This window comes from Heterocephalus glaber, unplaced genomic scaffold (assembly GCF_053883595.1).
Source record: "Heterocephalus glaber isolate CG9 unplaced genomic scaffold, H.glaber_assembly_v1.0 deba00001457, whole genome shotgun sequence".
Taxonomy (NCBI): domain Eukaryota; kingdom Metazoa; phylum Chordata; class Mammalia; order Rodentia; family Bathyergidae; genus Heterocephalus; species Heterocephalus glaber.
Genome location: NW_028258305.1, coordinates 40,547,382 through 40,562,802, shown reverse-complemented (window position 1 = coordinate 40,562,802; position 15,421 = coordinate 40,547,382). Strand labels below are relative to the sequence as shown.

The window sequence follows — 15,421 nt, the reverse complement described above, 5'->3', positions numbered from 1 at the left end:
TGGGAAGTAAAATGAAAGAAGCTATTAACAGAAAGCAAAAACAGCTCTTTAATAAAACAAAATACCCACCGCTAAGCCTCTTCCATATCCATTGAGAAGCAATCTCCTGTGCTCCGTGTGACTCATTAACCACAAGGTCAGCTCCTAGTCTTTCCTTCCAAGATACTCCATGTTGAAAGGATTCGGTCTGTTTCCTCAAAACAATTAAGCATTTATACACACTTCACAAATACTAACATTCCTTTCGATGCCTATTTTGGATGAATGCTTTAAAGTCTAGCCAACATTTTCTTATCACTGCAGAGGGATTTCTGCCAACTGTCAGTCCTCGTGAAAGAGAAAATTCCTTTGAAATAGGTGGCTTGGAGCTTGGCCACGTACATCCTAGTCCCAGCTCTGACCACTGGCTGCAACATGTAGGCAACTCGGTGCATCTTAGTGCTTTAAGTTGGAAGTTCCCAATGTAAAATTGATCAGTGTCTAATTCTGTGACAATATCCGAGAGACAAAGGGGGACATTGGCTGGTGGAGGTGTAGAGAGTGAGGGCCGGGTGAAGTGGAGGTGAATTAGGAAGTTGAAGTAAGCACAGATGGTGGCTGCAAAGGTCAGTTAAAAGAGCGGAGAGAGATGACTCCATGGTGTGGGGCCTTGGAGTAAATGGACTGGCTTTGTCTATTTGTCATTACTATGATAAAATGCCAAGGCTGGACAACTATATGGGAAGGAATTGTAGTTGAGCTCGAAGTTCTAAAGGATCAAGGCCCTGCACCCTGGAAAAGCCCCAAGGTGGCAGAAGGCATCACGTGGCAAGAGACATGAAGCAAGCTGGCCATGGTGCCACATCCCTGTAATCCCAGCTACTATGAGTCGGGAAGACCACAAGTTCAAGCCTCACCTGGGCATCTTAGCAAGACCCTATCTCAAAAGGCAGGGCTGGGGGACCCTGGAGATGTAGCTCAATGGTGAAGCACTTTCTTAGCTCAATTCCCCGTACCACAAAGCAGCACACACTGTATCTTCTGGTCTGACTTTGATCCTAAAGACCCCACCTGTTAGTACCAGAGTGGGATTAAGTTTCTGCCCTCTTCATACTTAACAATGGGGATTGAATTTCAACAGGCAAAGCCTGCAGAGACAGAACATGTCCAAACCATAACAAGTACTGATGGAAGCAGCCCAGAGAGGTGGTGCGGAGTAGAGGATGGATTCTCTGGAGTTGCCAGGCAGGTCATGGAGCTAGGGAAGGGAACAGGGTGTGGCAGGTACACATGCAGCATGCAAATGTAACAAACGTGCCAGGAGACCCAGAGCCTGTTCACTGGCGTGTTCCACGTACCTAGAACCCCTTGGAGCACAATGGGTGCTCATAATGAAGATATTGGAAGGCTTTTGAATATTTGCATCTGCATCAGCCCACTGAGAGAATGGGAACAAGGAGCAATGAGCAGAGGTCTAAAGCGTTATGTTAGTCAGCTTTCTGTCACTGTGACAAAGTATCTAAGAAAACTTCAAGGAGGAAAGGTTTATTTTGGCTCACAGCTTCAGAACTTTCAGTCCATGGTCTGGTTCCATTACTTGGAGCCTGAGGCAAAGCAGAACATCACGACAGAAGGACACGGCTAGGGATAAGACATAGTTCCAAGGTCACAGCCCCATGACCTTCCTCCAACTAGACCTATCTCCTAAGCTCCCATCACCTCCCAACTATGCCATCAAATTTTCAATGAATGGGCGACTCCACCAGATGCAGTTAGAGCCCTCATGATCCAATCACCTCCCAAATGCTCCACCTCTGATCGCAAGAGCCTTTTAAGAGACACTAGATCCAAACATAACAAGCCTGAGTCATCCTGGGCTCCTGTAATCCCAGCACTCAGGAGGCTGAGGCAGGAGGATTGCCAGGAGTTCGAGGCCAGCCTGGGCTACATAGCCAGTCTGAATTACAGAGTGAGACCCTATTTCACAGCAACCAAGCAAAGGTGTGGCACATGCCTGTAATCCCAGCATTTGGGAGGCCTGAGGCTGGAGGATCGCAGCGTGTCTGAGGCCAGCCTGGGCTACATAGAGAGACCTTGTCTCAAAAAGCAAAAAAAAAAGGTATAAGAAAAGGACTCAGAAGAAAGACACCCAAGTTGCAGGTGTGAGGGGTAGGAGACACTGAATCAATCAGACCCTTCATCCCACCAGAGAGTGAAGGCTGAGGCAAGGGTCGGTTGTCCTTCAGATGCTGTGTGGGAGGGTGGACAGCAGGTCTTGCCAAGCGACAGGTACTGAGGGGGAGGCTGAGGTCATCTGCCAAGAGGCAAGGAGAAAGGAGCCCTGGGCCTGGGACCTGGAAGAGCCTAGGAGAGATTGGGAAAGCTGGGTGAGTCCTCGGGGGCAGTAGAAGGGTGGGCAAGCACGGAATGGAGGCCTGGAGAGTCTGGTGGGGTGGGAAGCAGTGCTCCGGCGGTGTGTGGAAGCGTGTCACCCTCTGGAGGACCTTGGGAGTATAACACTGCCTCCTTGAGCGGCACCTGCCAAGGTGCCATCAAATGCCTCTGCAGATGTGCCAGGGCGGTCAGCATGTAAGAAATCCTTTGGTCCATGGGTGGGAGCTGGGGACAAAGAGAATACTGCAGGGCTTTTCGTTGCCCTGACAGCTGGAAATGGGCCATTGGCTCCGTGTCCATCTGCTCACCATCGCTCCCTCCTTCCTTCCTTCACCAACAGTCATCACGGAGCATGTGCTCACCACCAGTCTGTGAGCTAAGGGCTGAGGGGTAAACTGGCCTTCCTTCAAAGACAGTGCCACCCGCAGGGCAGCTTTCCCATCACTATGTCTCCCGGAAGTCCTGTGTGGCCCAGCAGGTGGGCAGGATGGAAGGACACAGGAGGCAACTTTATTTAAGCAGACTTTATGGTCAGGGGAAACAGGTTTGCCCCTGTAGGGTCTGAGGCCAGCTTACTTTGGTAAGCTTTTCAGCCCTTTTTATTACTGGGTTTGGTTCTCTTTTTGTTTCTCCCCAGGCTTCTGGGTATAGTCCTCTTAAAATTGATGGTCCATTGTTGCTGGGCCAGTGGGAACAAGAGAACAGGACTGGATGTTAGGGCCATGTGGGTCGTGTCCTCAGTGAGCTCTCCAGCCCTGGGATGCTCCCTATCCTCAGGATGCTGTCACCAGAGCACTGGTGGGTGAGAAGAGCACAGAGAGGCTGGCAGTAGGAGCCAGGAGGGAGGCACAGGCTCTGACCACCCAGCTCCTGCTTCCCACCTAGTCTCCTAGCAAGAGGGCCACTCTGGCTATGGGATCACGTGTGAGGCCTCAGGCTTTGCCTCATTGGAGTCTAGAGCTGCCTGGCCCTCCTTGGAGGGCACTGACCAGGTGCTGCTGCGGGTGACCCTGGGGCTCAGGCCAGACATGGTAAGGCCCCTGGGCTGAGGAGAGGGAGGCTAGAGTTGAGGATGAAAAGCCCGCTGACTATGAAAGGATCACTCCTCTTAGAAGTGGGACGCTCTTAACAGAAGAGGGACAGGGCCTCTCCCCATCTTGACTCGGGTCTGGCTCTGGGCAGCCAGGGTGGGCCCTCAGTGCCTCCTCTGGACTGGTCTGCATTGAAGTCCCTGAGATGCCGAGCGTGGGCGGGCTGTATCAATCCCTCCCGCTTCCTCCTGAGCCTGGATGGGCTGAGCCTCTCAGACAGGGTGCGGCCTTGTCCTGGCTGTCCCGCCAGGCCCCTTGGTCTGTCTCCCTTTGGAGACTTCCTACAGTGCTGTCTGCAGGACCGCGCCATCTCTCTGCACCTCCATCTCCGCATCTTCCCCGGCTCTGTTCCCTGTCCCCTCCCCTCCCCTCCTCCCCGTCACTCAGCTGTGTAAGAGCGGGGCTGGCTGGTGGATGGGGCTGCTGCTCTCCCTCCGTGCTGCACTGTATTATGAGGAGAGGGCCTCAGAGAAGGGACTTCTCCGTAAGCCAGTGGAGGAGGTGGGCCCAGGGCAGTAGGGACGGTGCAGGCAGCACTGCAGATAAGGCCTCCTGGGTTCCCTTGGGAGTAGAGGGAGTGCCAGTGAGTGAGGGACAACGCTCCTGCCACCAGTGTCCAGATCCTCCTGTCCTTCCCGGTCCCTTGGTCCCTTCCTAGATCATGAGCTGCCTGAAGGAGGCCAGGAAGGTAGAGTGGCAAAGAAAGGGGCCAGGGACAGATTTTGAATCTCAACTGACAGCGCTTAGCTACACGACTGGGCAGTAAGCCTGTTTCCCCAGCTGTAAGGGGCAAACGTGACCACGTTCTTCGCAGCACCTTGAAGCAAGGGTAAGCTGTCTGCGGTCCCCATGGCCCAACTCTCTGCATCCCAGGCTTGACCCAAGCTAACGTTTTTGTACCTGCACCCCATGAACCAGACATATTCGCATCCACAGGGTCACGGAATCCCTCTCTCACCATGGGAAAGCCGAGATGAGGTTAACGGCGGCCAGAATCAGCACAAAGCACCGGCAGGGTGGAGTCTGGCCCCGGTGCCCAGGTGTCCAGAACTGGGAGTGCCAGGGCAGCAGGTGGCCGGGAAGTGGAGAAAAGGTTGGGGAAACTCACCTGCACTGGGCTCCAAAGGGTCTGGGGCAGGATGGGAGCCCGGGTTCTGTTTCTATCACTGGCGGGGTGACTGAAAGGAAGTCCTTTTCCTCTGAGCCTCGGGTTCCCATCCTCATCTTGATGAGCGCGGGTCTCCCGTTCCCTCCCCTGCACTGGGCACCCAGGCTGGGCAGCAGCCTAGAGTAGCCTAGCCTGTCTCCCCAACCTCCTCTGCGCTCCTCTGCCCTCCTCCCACTCTGCCCCACCCCCATCCTGTCGCTGGGGACCTGTTATCAATGAGAAGGAAAATGAGAAAGTGTCAGGAACCAGCGGAGCGAGGAGACCAGCTGGGGCAGCCTCCCCCACCTGCCTGAGTGGGTGGACCCCAGGCTTCTGGCCTGGCCAGCCCTCCACACTGGCCACTGCCAGCCATCAGCAGCTGGTAGCAGTGAGGGGACCTGTTCTCAGGGTCCAAAAGCCTCATCTTTGAAAATGCCATGAAATTCAAGTGTACTGACATGGAAGGTGTGTCCGGGCCGTCCAGTTCTTACCACCCCATACTCTGTAAGCTATCAGGAGACGGGCTGCTGTGCACGGCCTGTGAGAGCACAGGACCTCACCGTGGGCAGCAGCCATCTCCGGGAAAACACTCACTTTCTGCTGCATGTACTCTTCCTTTGTTGGGCTCTTAAAAAAGGCATATATTGCTTTTGTAATAAAAATAAAAATCATTTTATATTAAAGACATTTCCACTGGGGGAGAAAGCCTCACAGAAAATACCCAGTGCCTTTGCTCTGGCCTGGAATCCTATCAACTCGTGGTGGGATCTAAAATCAAAGCACAGTTTTCTTTCTCAAAAAAGACCATCAACAATCCCTTAGAATGGTTTGTATAACCAAATCTGTTGAAACAAGATTTTTTTTTTTCATACCAGGGATTCAACTCAGGACCTTGCGCTTGCCAGGCAGGCGCTGTGCTGCTGAGCTACATCCCTGGCCCTGAAATAGTAAATTTTTTGAGACAAAGGGAACTAAGTGTAAAAGAGGCCTTTGACATCCACATGCAGCCCACGCCTGGACTTGGGGTTGCTGCCCCCTCCCCCTTCCAAGGGAGCCCTCGAAGAGCTTGAGAACCAAGCCCACAAGCTCTGTGCTCAGACCCCTCACCCCGAAGGGGACCTGGCTTCCCTCCAGCCAGCCCTAGGTGTCTGGCCTACAGGGCCTTTCATCACTTATGCCTTCCCAGGACCCCCTGGCCCCTTGCCTTCCAGGTTTCTCCTGCAACTGAGCCCTGGACACACGGGGACTCCCTGTGAAACAGGGGAGGGGATGAAGAGGCTGGTGCGTTTCCGCCTCCATCTGAATGGCTGAGGGCAGAGAAGGCAGAGGGCTGGGAAGGGACAGGAGCCCATGGGAAGTCACCCCAGCTGAGGGCTAACAGATTAGACCCCCTTCTGAGTTGTGGAGCTGAAAGATGCAGTTGGACACAAGTTTATTGGTGGAGCTACACAGGAGTCCTCCCTCTCCCTGGGACAGCTGAGGGCACAGCACCAACAGAGGGAGGACGGACAAACCCTCAAACGGACACATGGATGGAGCAGACTCACAGAGAGCACAGCACAGCCACACAGGCACGGAGACACACAGGCCACAGCACCAAGGGACACAGACGGGCAAACCACGGGGCTAGGACACATGGACAAAGTGCAGGCTTTGGGGCCCCTGCATAGACAGAGCTAGGGCCACACGGGGAGGGGGCCCCTGCTGACCTCCCCAGGCGTAGGCACACCATCAGCACAGACAGGCAGCCAGACCCACGGACACAGGACTGCACAGAAAGGACACGCACAGCTCCCCGGGCTGTGTGGAGGAGTCCCTGGGGTTTCCACCCCCGACACCCCGACAGCCTGACCCGCACTCTCCCCACTTTGGTCCTGCCCACTGGGCTGGAGCTCACGCAGGGGCTGGAGCATCTGGAAGGTGGAAGAGGGAGAAAGGAAAGGGTTTGGGCCCAGCTTTGTCCTGTCTCCATGATCGTCCCTGGGATCAGGCCTGGGCCTGGGCCTGGCAGTGGGGTGAGGGCGGGGTCATGGCTCAGGCTTGGGGGGGCTCCTGGCAGCGCAGGCACTGGGCCATCTCAGGCTGGTACTGCTCCACCTGCAGGGTACAGCTGGAGAATCCAAACCGGGAGTAGAGACGGGCCGAGGCTTCAGCCAGGACAGTTTCGGGGTCAGCAGCGGCGTCTGTGGGCGAGTGATAAGAGACAGCCTCAGTCCCCGGGGAGTCAGGAACAGTCGGGGGCTGCGATAAGGACAACTGAAAGGAGCCCCAGGGCTGCACAGCCTGAGAGCCATGTATGAATGGGTCACTGCTTTTCTTTCTGTAATGTACAAAATCGTCAAGGAAAATGTCAGAGAGATTTGCCCCTATTGACCATGCTAATGCTCAGCCGTGCCTAGTCATCTGTGCTCTTCTGCCTTTGAGTATCAAAACACGGCGAGATGTTTCAATAGCCACACCAGCCAGATTTCCAGGAAAATCCAGATGTTAACCCATTTTCCCTCTAGAGTTACCACCATATATCCCACAAGTTATGATATTTTTGGCATCCAAATTGCATGCCTCTGATTGCTTCTTGCATCTGGAAGAAACTCAAAAAGCCTTTGTCAGCTCATGAGTCACCATATATATTTTTAATAGTTGAATCATAATGTAGATATAATTTTACATTCAGCTTTTTTCTCAGCATTGTACCTAAACATTTTTCCTAGTTGCCATACAGACTTCATAATCATCATTTTTAATAGGTATGTGATACCCCAACTGCATGGCAGTGCCACAGTTACTGAACTGTACTCCATCACTAGCTCTGTAGGCCCTACTGATCCATTAAAGGAAACAGCATCCAGGGCCGAGGATTTAGCTCAGTGGTTACAGCGCCTGCCGTGCAAGTGCACAGTCTCAAGTTCGATCCCTGGTACCAAAAAAACAAAACAAAAATAAAGGAAACAGCATCCAGACTTCCTCCTCTCGTGTGTGCGTGCGTGTGTGTGTGTGTCTGTGTGTATGACAGACAGATCTAGAAAGACTAGAACAATCCCAGTAACCTGCGCTACGTCACAGGCCAATGTTGGGGAAGCCTGGTCCCAGTGTGGACTCACCAATGGCCAAGTGTGCAGAGGCAACATGGTAAGTGAGCGTCAGAGCCCACAGGTGCAGCTCATGGGTTGCCCGGACTCCTGGTACTGACAGCAGTGTATCCCTCACTGGTTCGAATCCCACACTTCGAGGAGTGCCTGCAACCAGGACCCACCACACCTGTCAGGGCTGCTCCTGCCCAGGGGCAGCCCCTCCAGGCTCTGCCTCCCCCGGCCTGTACCTGCCCACCCTGCTGAGCCCCGAGATCCACCCCACGCCCAATCCTCCTTCCCTCAATAGGCCCCATGACCCAGCCTTCCCATGCTCCCTTCCCAGAAGAGGGCTGGGCCTGTGCGGGGATGAGCCCAGAGACGGCCCCGAGCAGGGAGCAGAGGGATCCAATTCACCTTCCATGAGGATGCGAAGAACATCTCTGAGGGTGGGAGCCGTGGATCCAAGGGCACAGATGGAGAAGAGGAAGGTGCTGATGGGGTCGGCCACTTTATACTGAGGCTGCAGAGAGAGACCCTCTAAGCCTGGGGAGCAGAGCCCTCTCAGAGGAGGACCTACGGGTGACCCGACACACAGGACCCACAAGAGAAAGGGAACGTGACCCAGGGCTAGAAGGGGGAGCTGGAGCGAGGGGGAGGCAGGCTGAGGGTCCCGGGCCTGGAGGGGCTAAGGCTGCGACAGCCCCACGATGGTACCTTGAAGTAGATGAGGATGGACGCAGCCAGTACGCCAAGGCTCTGCAGAAGGTCCCCCAGCACATGCACAAAGGCGGCCCGGACGCTGGTGTTCCCCAGGGGCAGGGGGTCCCCAGGCTCTTCCTCCAGTGGTGCGTACTCTGCCCCCCTAGCCCCGTGGCTGTGGGGGGGACCAGCCTGGTGCAGCACAAAGGCCATTCTGAGGGGGAAGCAGAGCAGCAGCTCAGCGCAGGCAGCCAGCTCCTGGCCTCTTCTGGCCCCCTTTCCCTGCTGCCTCTGTTCACCTCCCCAGTAGCCTCATCTCCACCTGTTTCCCCACCCCAAGAACAAAACAGCTCTGTCCAAGAGAGACAAGTTATGCAGCCTGGGGAAAAAAAAAAGGACTTGGTGCCAGGGACTTCAATTCAGATCCCAGCCCCTGCTACTTAAAACTCTGTGTGACACGGGAAGTCACCTGGTCCCCAGCTGAGACCTACCTCATGGGTGGTGGTGAGGTGTGACTGAGATCACACTGTGATGCATGTGCTGGGGGACCTCGCCCAGCCCTGGGGTATGAGGCCCTCAGGGGCCAGCTCCTAGTAGGCCTGTAACAGGTGTCTTAACAACTGGGCTCCGAACCACAGGGCTCTGTCCCAGCGTCTTCTAGGCATTTCCAGGACAGAGGGGAGTGCTGTGTGCCCGTCTGTGAGTCTGGCAGGGAGCAGAGCCAGCTCTCCTATCCTAGAGGAAGCCTCGTCACCCTGAGCCCAACACGGTGCCCGCTCCACACTGGAACGTACAGCAGATTGGCACAGACTGCGATGCTGGCGGTCAGCAGCATGGCACCCCCCTCGATGTGGTAGTCGCTGTGCAGCAGGCGGATGAAGGCCAGGTACAGGAGGATACCAGTGACCATCCAGAGGGAGACCACAGAGGCCAAAGCCCCCAGAGTCTCTGCAGGGGGAGACAAGCCATCAGAGACCTGCTCTGACCCCGAGTGGTGCCCTCTGGCAAGACCGGAGGGGCACTGGGCCATCTAGGGGCTTTACCTGAGCGGTGCCAGCCAAAGGTCATGGTGCGGGTCGCTGGGCGGGTGGAGAGCCAAAGGGAGAAGAGGCTGCCCATCATGCTGCCCACGTCGGCCAGCAAGTGGGCCGCATCAGTCATGATGGCCAAGCTGTGCGCGAGGTACCCACCTGCAGGGGACAATGAGGGACAGTCTGGTTCCCTTAGGTACTGGGGCCAGGGTGGGCCTCAGCCTGGGAGCCCTTGCCTCGCATGCATGAGGCCCTGGGTTCAATCCCTGCTGCCACAAAAATAAGAACCAAAAACTCCCTTCAGAGGGGGAATGGGATAAAGCAAAATAAAATTTATTTTTTAAAAATCACTTTAAAGTTGGACATGTTGGCACACGCCTATAGTCCCAGCACTTGGGAGGCTGAGGCAGAAGGATCACTTCAAGGTTTGTTTTTTTGTTTGTTTGTTTTGTTTTTGGTACCAGGGATCAAACTCGGGTCCTTGTGCTTGTGCAGCAGGGGATGAAACCACTGAGCTAAATCCCCGGCCAGGATCACCTCAAGTTTGAGATCAGCTCGAACTACATAGGGAGACCTTGTCTCAAAAAACCAAAAAAAACCTCCTCCTGCCTTGCAAGCGGAAGGACCCAAGTTCAATCTCCAGCACCAAAAGAAAAAAAACTCACTGCTGAAACGCTCTTTTGGGCTGGGGATTTAGCTCAGTGGTTCCACCGCCTGTCTCAAAAGCACAAGGTCCCAAGTTCGATCCCTGGTACTAAAAAAAAAAAAAATCCCTTTAGGAACTATCGTGTAGTGTGTGAGTACAGGCATAGAAAATAAATTGGGGGGCCGGGGATTTAGCTCACTGGTTCTGCTGCCTGTCTTGCAAGCACAAGGTCTCGAGTTCAATCCCCGGTACCAAAAAAAGAAAAAAGAAAAAGAAAATAAATTGAGGGAAATACATCAAAATGAGAACTGCAAGATTTCTCAGGTGATGATGATGGGATTATGGATAACCTTTTTTTTTGGCACTGGAGACCAAACTCGGGACCTTGCGCTTTTGAGGCAGGTGGCGAAACCACTGAGCTAAATCCCCGGCATGTTTTATCTTAACAACAAGAAAACAGGGGTTTCCAAGGACCAGTGAACAGCATCAGCATTGCCCTGAATCCCCCTGTGTGTTCTGTCCTTGCCTCCCTCCCACTTCTGGAGTCCTGGCACCCACCACCCCCCAGCCACCTACCTTCTCTGCCTCTCCCAGGAACCCCCTGGACCTAGGCAGGTGTTGGGAGCACGGGGCTGGAGAGCTGCTCCCCGACTTACCAATCACCTCCCCAGCCATGAAGACAAAGCACACAGCACAGGCGGCGTACAGCTGCCTCCGAGCCTGCAGCCGCTCAGGGGTGAGGCCAGGCTGCGGCCAGGGGTCCCGGTGGCAGTGATGGGAGGCCATCTCCACAGGCTTGGGCTCCTCGGGGAGCGGCTGTGAGGGCTCTGTGAAGAGACTGAGGAGGTGCACGGTTCACCCAAGGGCCTGGCTCACAGGGGGACCTGCTCGCCCCAGGTCCTTGGTCCCAGGCCGGCCTCCTAAGGTGCGGCCCAGTCATGCCCTGGGCCTTGGAGACAGGTGGGAGCCGAATGAAGAGTTCAGGCCCCAGCCTCCCCTTTCCTTCTGTAGTCAGGGCCAGGGAATTTCATAGCTGGGAGGCACCTTAACAAAGAAATGAGAAGCGTGAGGCTCGGACAGGGAGAGGACAGATGAGCGCCACAAAGCTGGCTGGTGGTAGAGATGAGAGTTGATCTGGACCAAATTAACAGGAATTTTCAGGAATACAAAATGAGTAGGACATCCTTCCTGATCTCTGGGAGCTTGGGGTGAAGGAGACAAATGTGTCCCAAATCTAGGGAACAGCAGAAGGCTGCCATTGCCATGAGAGCTGTGAAAGCACTCTCAGATGAGTCCTAGTGAGGAAGTCGGGGAAGCAGCTGGAGGCGGGAACAGGAGAAGGGGCTGGAAGAATGGGAAGGTTTTCCTAGAGACAGGTGGACGTGCCAGGCTCAGCATGGCGGGAAGGTGGTGTGAAAGTGTGGCTTGAGACTCCCACATGGACCTGACCTAACGGACCTCCCCGCCGCCCCTCCCAGTGCCTGCACTCCAGACCCTCCTCCCCTTCTCCAGATACGCAGCCCAAGTGCCACCCTTTCGGAGGGGAGTGGAATGTCAAGACCCAAAAGGTCTAAGGTTTCTGGCCAGATTCCAAAGTTAGGGTTGTCATGGGAGGAGGGGATGCACCCTGCTCTGGCTGGTAACATCACATGATGGTAGGGGCACTGGATTTGGAGTGAGCCGAGTGACAGCTACAGCTCTTAAGCACGTGGCAGAGGCCCCTTTAACTGCATGTGACATACACCTCCCTTGACAAGGGTATGCCTGGGGAACTCACTTCCAGGTGCCAGAGGCTGGGCTAGAGCTGACTGTGCTTTAGGCCCATTCTGGCGCAACTGTGACCTCCACCACTACCCAACCTGAACCCTGGCAAAAACAGAACCTTCCACGGGATAAAGGACCTAAAGAGAAAAAACACTATCCTCATAGTCATGGAGGTGTGACGAGAATCGTCATGCGGGGAAACAGTGGCTCCAGACAGAAACACAATGATGTGCCCCTGGCCTGCTGGCTGAAGAAAGCTCTGCCAGGGAGTGACCTGCGGTGTGATTCGGGGGAGGAGCATTTGGTGTACAGAGCGGAAATTCAAGGGCTGGTAGGTAGATTCATTTCTTGAATGTCAAAAGCAGCTTCCAAGGCACAGAGTCTGGGTGTGCGTGATTCTGGGTGTTTCTGGTGGAGATGGAGAGAGAAGCGTGGCTCTGAAACTTATCATCATTTGTTCTACAAGGAGCACCCAGCAATGCACACATAGTGCACCCTGGTCTAGCAGGAGAGACAGGTGTGTAACAAATGACTTCTGTGCAGGGAGAGGCTGTGCTAGGAGAGGGATGAACAGAGGATTTGGGGGCACAGGGGATGAAGTGACCAACTGTAATGGGGGTGAGGAGAACTTCACAGAGGAAGACATGAGTCCAGGTGGAGAAGGGTGCTCCAGATGAAAGTAATTGCAATGACAAGGTTTGTGGCTTGGGGTTTGAGTGTGAAGTGCCAGGAGGAGAGGAATGGGCTCCAAGAAACACAAAGGCAGATACGTTGATTGACTGAACAAGTATCTTCAGGCTTCAATGACCTTGATGATGGAAGGGAGAGGGGAGATGGAAGGGTCTAGAGCAGATCAGGCCCAGCCCAGAGGCTCGCAGCAGTGTTAGAGGAGGAGCAGGTAGTCCAGTGAGGCTCTTTCAGGAAATCCTGCAGGATTTGGTGACTAATGGTCATATGAGAAAGAGAGCAGGCTGGGAGTCAGAGATGCGGTCAGGAGAGCCACAGAGGCCCGGTGGCTTTGGGGCAGCAGGCAGGATGCCTGGCCTGGCCTGGTAAGGCTCAGCACAGCCAGTCACCAAGGTAGTCGCCCATCAACAGGGTGCTCCCTTTTGTTCTGCATGAATTGGGCACCAAAGAGACCTCATTGTTGGGATGGGGGTGGCTACATTCTGTTGAGAGGAAAACGCTGTTTCTGGCTCTCTGAAACCCCCAACAAATGATATGGAGCCGGGGACGGGGGCAATGTGGGCCAGGGAGAAAGAGCTGATCCAAAGTCGAAAGGATACAAGAGATGCTAGGGCCACGGCCACAGACCCCACAGCTGCCCACCGCTGCAGTCCCCTGCAGGAAGGAGCGTTCCCTCTGCTCACAGGACCCCCCACCCACCAGGCTCAAGGCCCCCTCCCTAGGAAAGAGCTGGAAACACGGAAGCGGACATTAGAACAAAGGCAGAAGGTGCTAGGACTGAAACAGGAACGGAGTGATGGGCAAAGAGAAAAGGCCCCGGACCCTGCCAAATTACGGCGACAAACGGACGGACAGCCAACAGACAAAATGGCCCGCGGAGGCGGCCACGGAGGGCCTGGCGCCGCCGGCGCTCCACTCCGGGCGGGTGCGGAGGCGGTTCCCCGCTCCCCGTTCTCCGCCGCCCCCGGCCCGCTGTCCCAGCCGCTCCGCGCCTCATTTCACACCTCGCCGCCCCCGGCCCCGTCTGTGCGAGCCCGGAATACCCCCCACCGCCCAGCCCGCACCTGCTCCGCCTGCCGCCCCCAGGCTCCCCGCAGCCGCCCGGCCCACCCTCGGCCCGAGTGCCCACGACTGGCCACGGCTGGAGGGGGCGCGCGGGCCCGGGGCCTGGGGACCGGCTCCCAGCGCAGCGCTCCCGCCAGCAGGGCCCGTGGCGATGCGGACGGACATCGGGGCGCGGGGCGCAGGCTCCGGCCCGACGGAGCGACTGCTGCTCCCAGGGCAGTGAGACGCGGTGGCGGGGACGGCGGAGGGGCCCGGGGGCTGGGGGCGCCCGGCGAGGTGGAAACCGGGGAGGGGCGGGAGGGAGGCGGCGCGGGCAGCGGGGTCGGGGCTCTGTGAGACGCAGCGGACGGAGCCGACCCCGCGCGGGGGAGACAACGAAAAGAGCCGCGGGCAGGAGGGTGGCGCCCCGGTCGTCCTACCTCTTCAGACGCAGGCCACCGCCCGCGCCGCGCTCCCGGGGGCTCACCAAGCGGGTGGTCTCGGAGTTCCCGGGCGCGGGCGAGGGCTCCATGTCCGCGCCGCCAGGCCGTCCGGGCCCCACCGAGGGAGGGAGAGGCGAGGCTGGCCCCGCGCCAAGCCCGAGCGGCCTGCGGACCCCGGGCTCCCCGCAGGGCCGCGGGGCCACCAGAGTGGAGCGAACTGCGGCGACTGAGGCGCCCCGACTCCTAACTGCAGATCCCGCGGCCGCTGGAGCCCCGCCCCGCGTGGGGCTAGCGCCCCCTAGGCCCCGCCCCTAGGCGGGGGCCTTTCCCACGCCCAAGTCCCGCCCCCAGGCCCCACCCCGGGAGCCAAAGCCCCCTTCCCAGGCCCGAGATGGGTGGGGGTGGCCGGAGAGCCCCGCGGCCTGCACCTAGCGAGGGCTCGGTCTCCATAGCCTTCCTCGGCCCCGCCACGAGTCCTGCCTGCTGGTGCCCAGCCAAGCTCCTCAAGCCTGGGGACCCCTCTGGGGCCAACTTGGGCCCGAGGAACACTGCCCTCCTCACGCCTGCGCGGGGGCATCGCCCCGACACCCACTCACCTGTGGCCCCGGCTCCCACGCGGAGGCAGGAGCAGGCGCCAGGCCTCCAGGAAACGCAGAAGAATGAGCGGCGAGCAGAGACGGCCAGAGAACTCCGGGGTGCTGGTGCCAACCCCACCGTGGAGGCCCTGGGGCAGGGACTGGAGAGCAAATCTGCTGCCGAGCACTGCACCGCTGATTATCGTTTATTTTTATACAAGGACTCTGGGTGATGAAAAGCCTCTTGCTCTCTTTCAACTCACTATTATCCCTATTTTTCAGATGAAAAAAAACTGAGTCCCAGAGGATGGAATGGCCAAGGTCAGGCTGGCCCGTGAATAAAGGCCTAGACAGGAGCCCCATCCTCTCTCCCTCCTGGCTCTCGGGGTCCCCAGCCACTGCTGGTGGAGGGAGGCCTTGGTCAGCCTTTCGGCGGGCGCAGGCCCTGCCGGGCCATTAGCTCATTTGGGGGAAACGAAAGCCCAGAAGGACTGAGTTAGGTGGACAGGTCGGAGACGAAACGTCAAACGCTCAGCGCTCCCTGCCCCTCGCCCCTGCCGGCTGCGGGATGAAGAGTGGGGTCTGGATTGTGCTCTCCCAGCCCGACAGTCTGTGAAGAGGAGGGCCCGTGGGAGGAGGGGAGAGGGAATGGTTGGTGAAGGAGGGAGTCCTCATTTCGAGTCCTGGAGAGAGACACCTGCCCTGGACACCACGAGACTGCGTGCAGGACAGGCACAAGAGCCCCCAAACAAAAGCCCGGAGCACTCGCCGCCAGGTAGAGTGGCTGGAAGCGAGGAGGTTAACCCGGGAGAGCTTCGCGGAGGAGGCAGGCTTAAAACGGATTAGGCAG

At 56.9% G+C, this 15,421-nt stretch overlaps 1 protein-coding gene across 3 annotated transcripts; it reads right to left on the bottom strand.

The window, feature by feature from the left end:
* Window positions 1-6,010: 6,010 nt before the first annotated feature.
* On the bottom strand, window positions 6,011-14,729 carry Slc30a3 (solute carrier family 30 member 3). Of its 3 annotated transcripts, none has more exons than XM_087216543.1 (8): window positions 14,593-14,729; window positions 10,715-10,896; window positions 9,425-9,571; window positions 9,176-9,329; window positions 8,397-8,595; window positions 8,097-8,202; window positions 7,713-7,847; window positions 6,011-6,794 (listed from the first exon to the last, which is right to left on the bottom strand). In XM_087216543.1, the coding sequence occupies exons 2-8, from the start codon at window positions 10,842-10,844 to the stop codon at window positions 6,646-6,648; spliced, it is 1,020 nt and encodes a 339-aa protein (XP_087072669.1). In that variant the 5' UTR covers window positions 10,845-10,896; window positions 14,593-14,729; the 3' UTR covers window positions 6,011-6,645. The 3 variants fall into 3 exon arrangements, with proteins under 3 accessions (XP_087072669.1, XP_021109280.1, XP_004839242.1); XM_021253621.2 differs by lacking the exon at window positions 14,593-14,729 and adding an exon at window positions 14,041-14,261; XM_004839185.4 differs by lacking the exon at window positions 14,593-14,729 and adding an exon at window positions 13,994-14,239.
* Window positions 14,730-15,421: the final 692 nt, after the last annotated feature.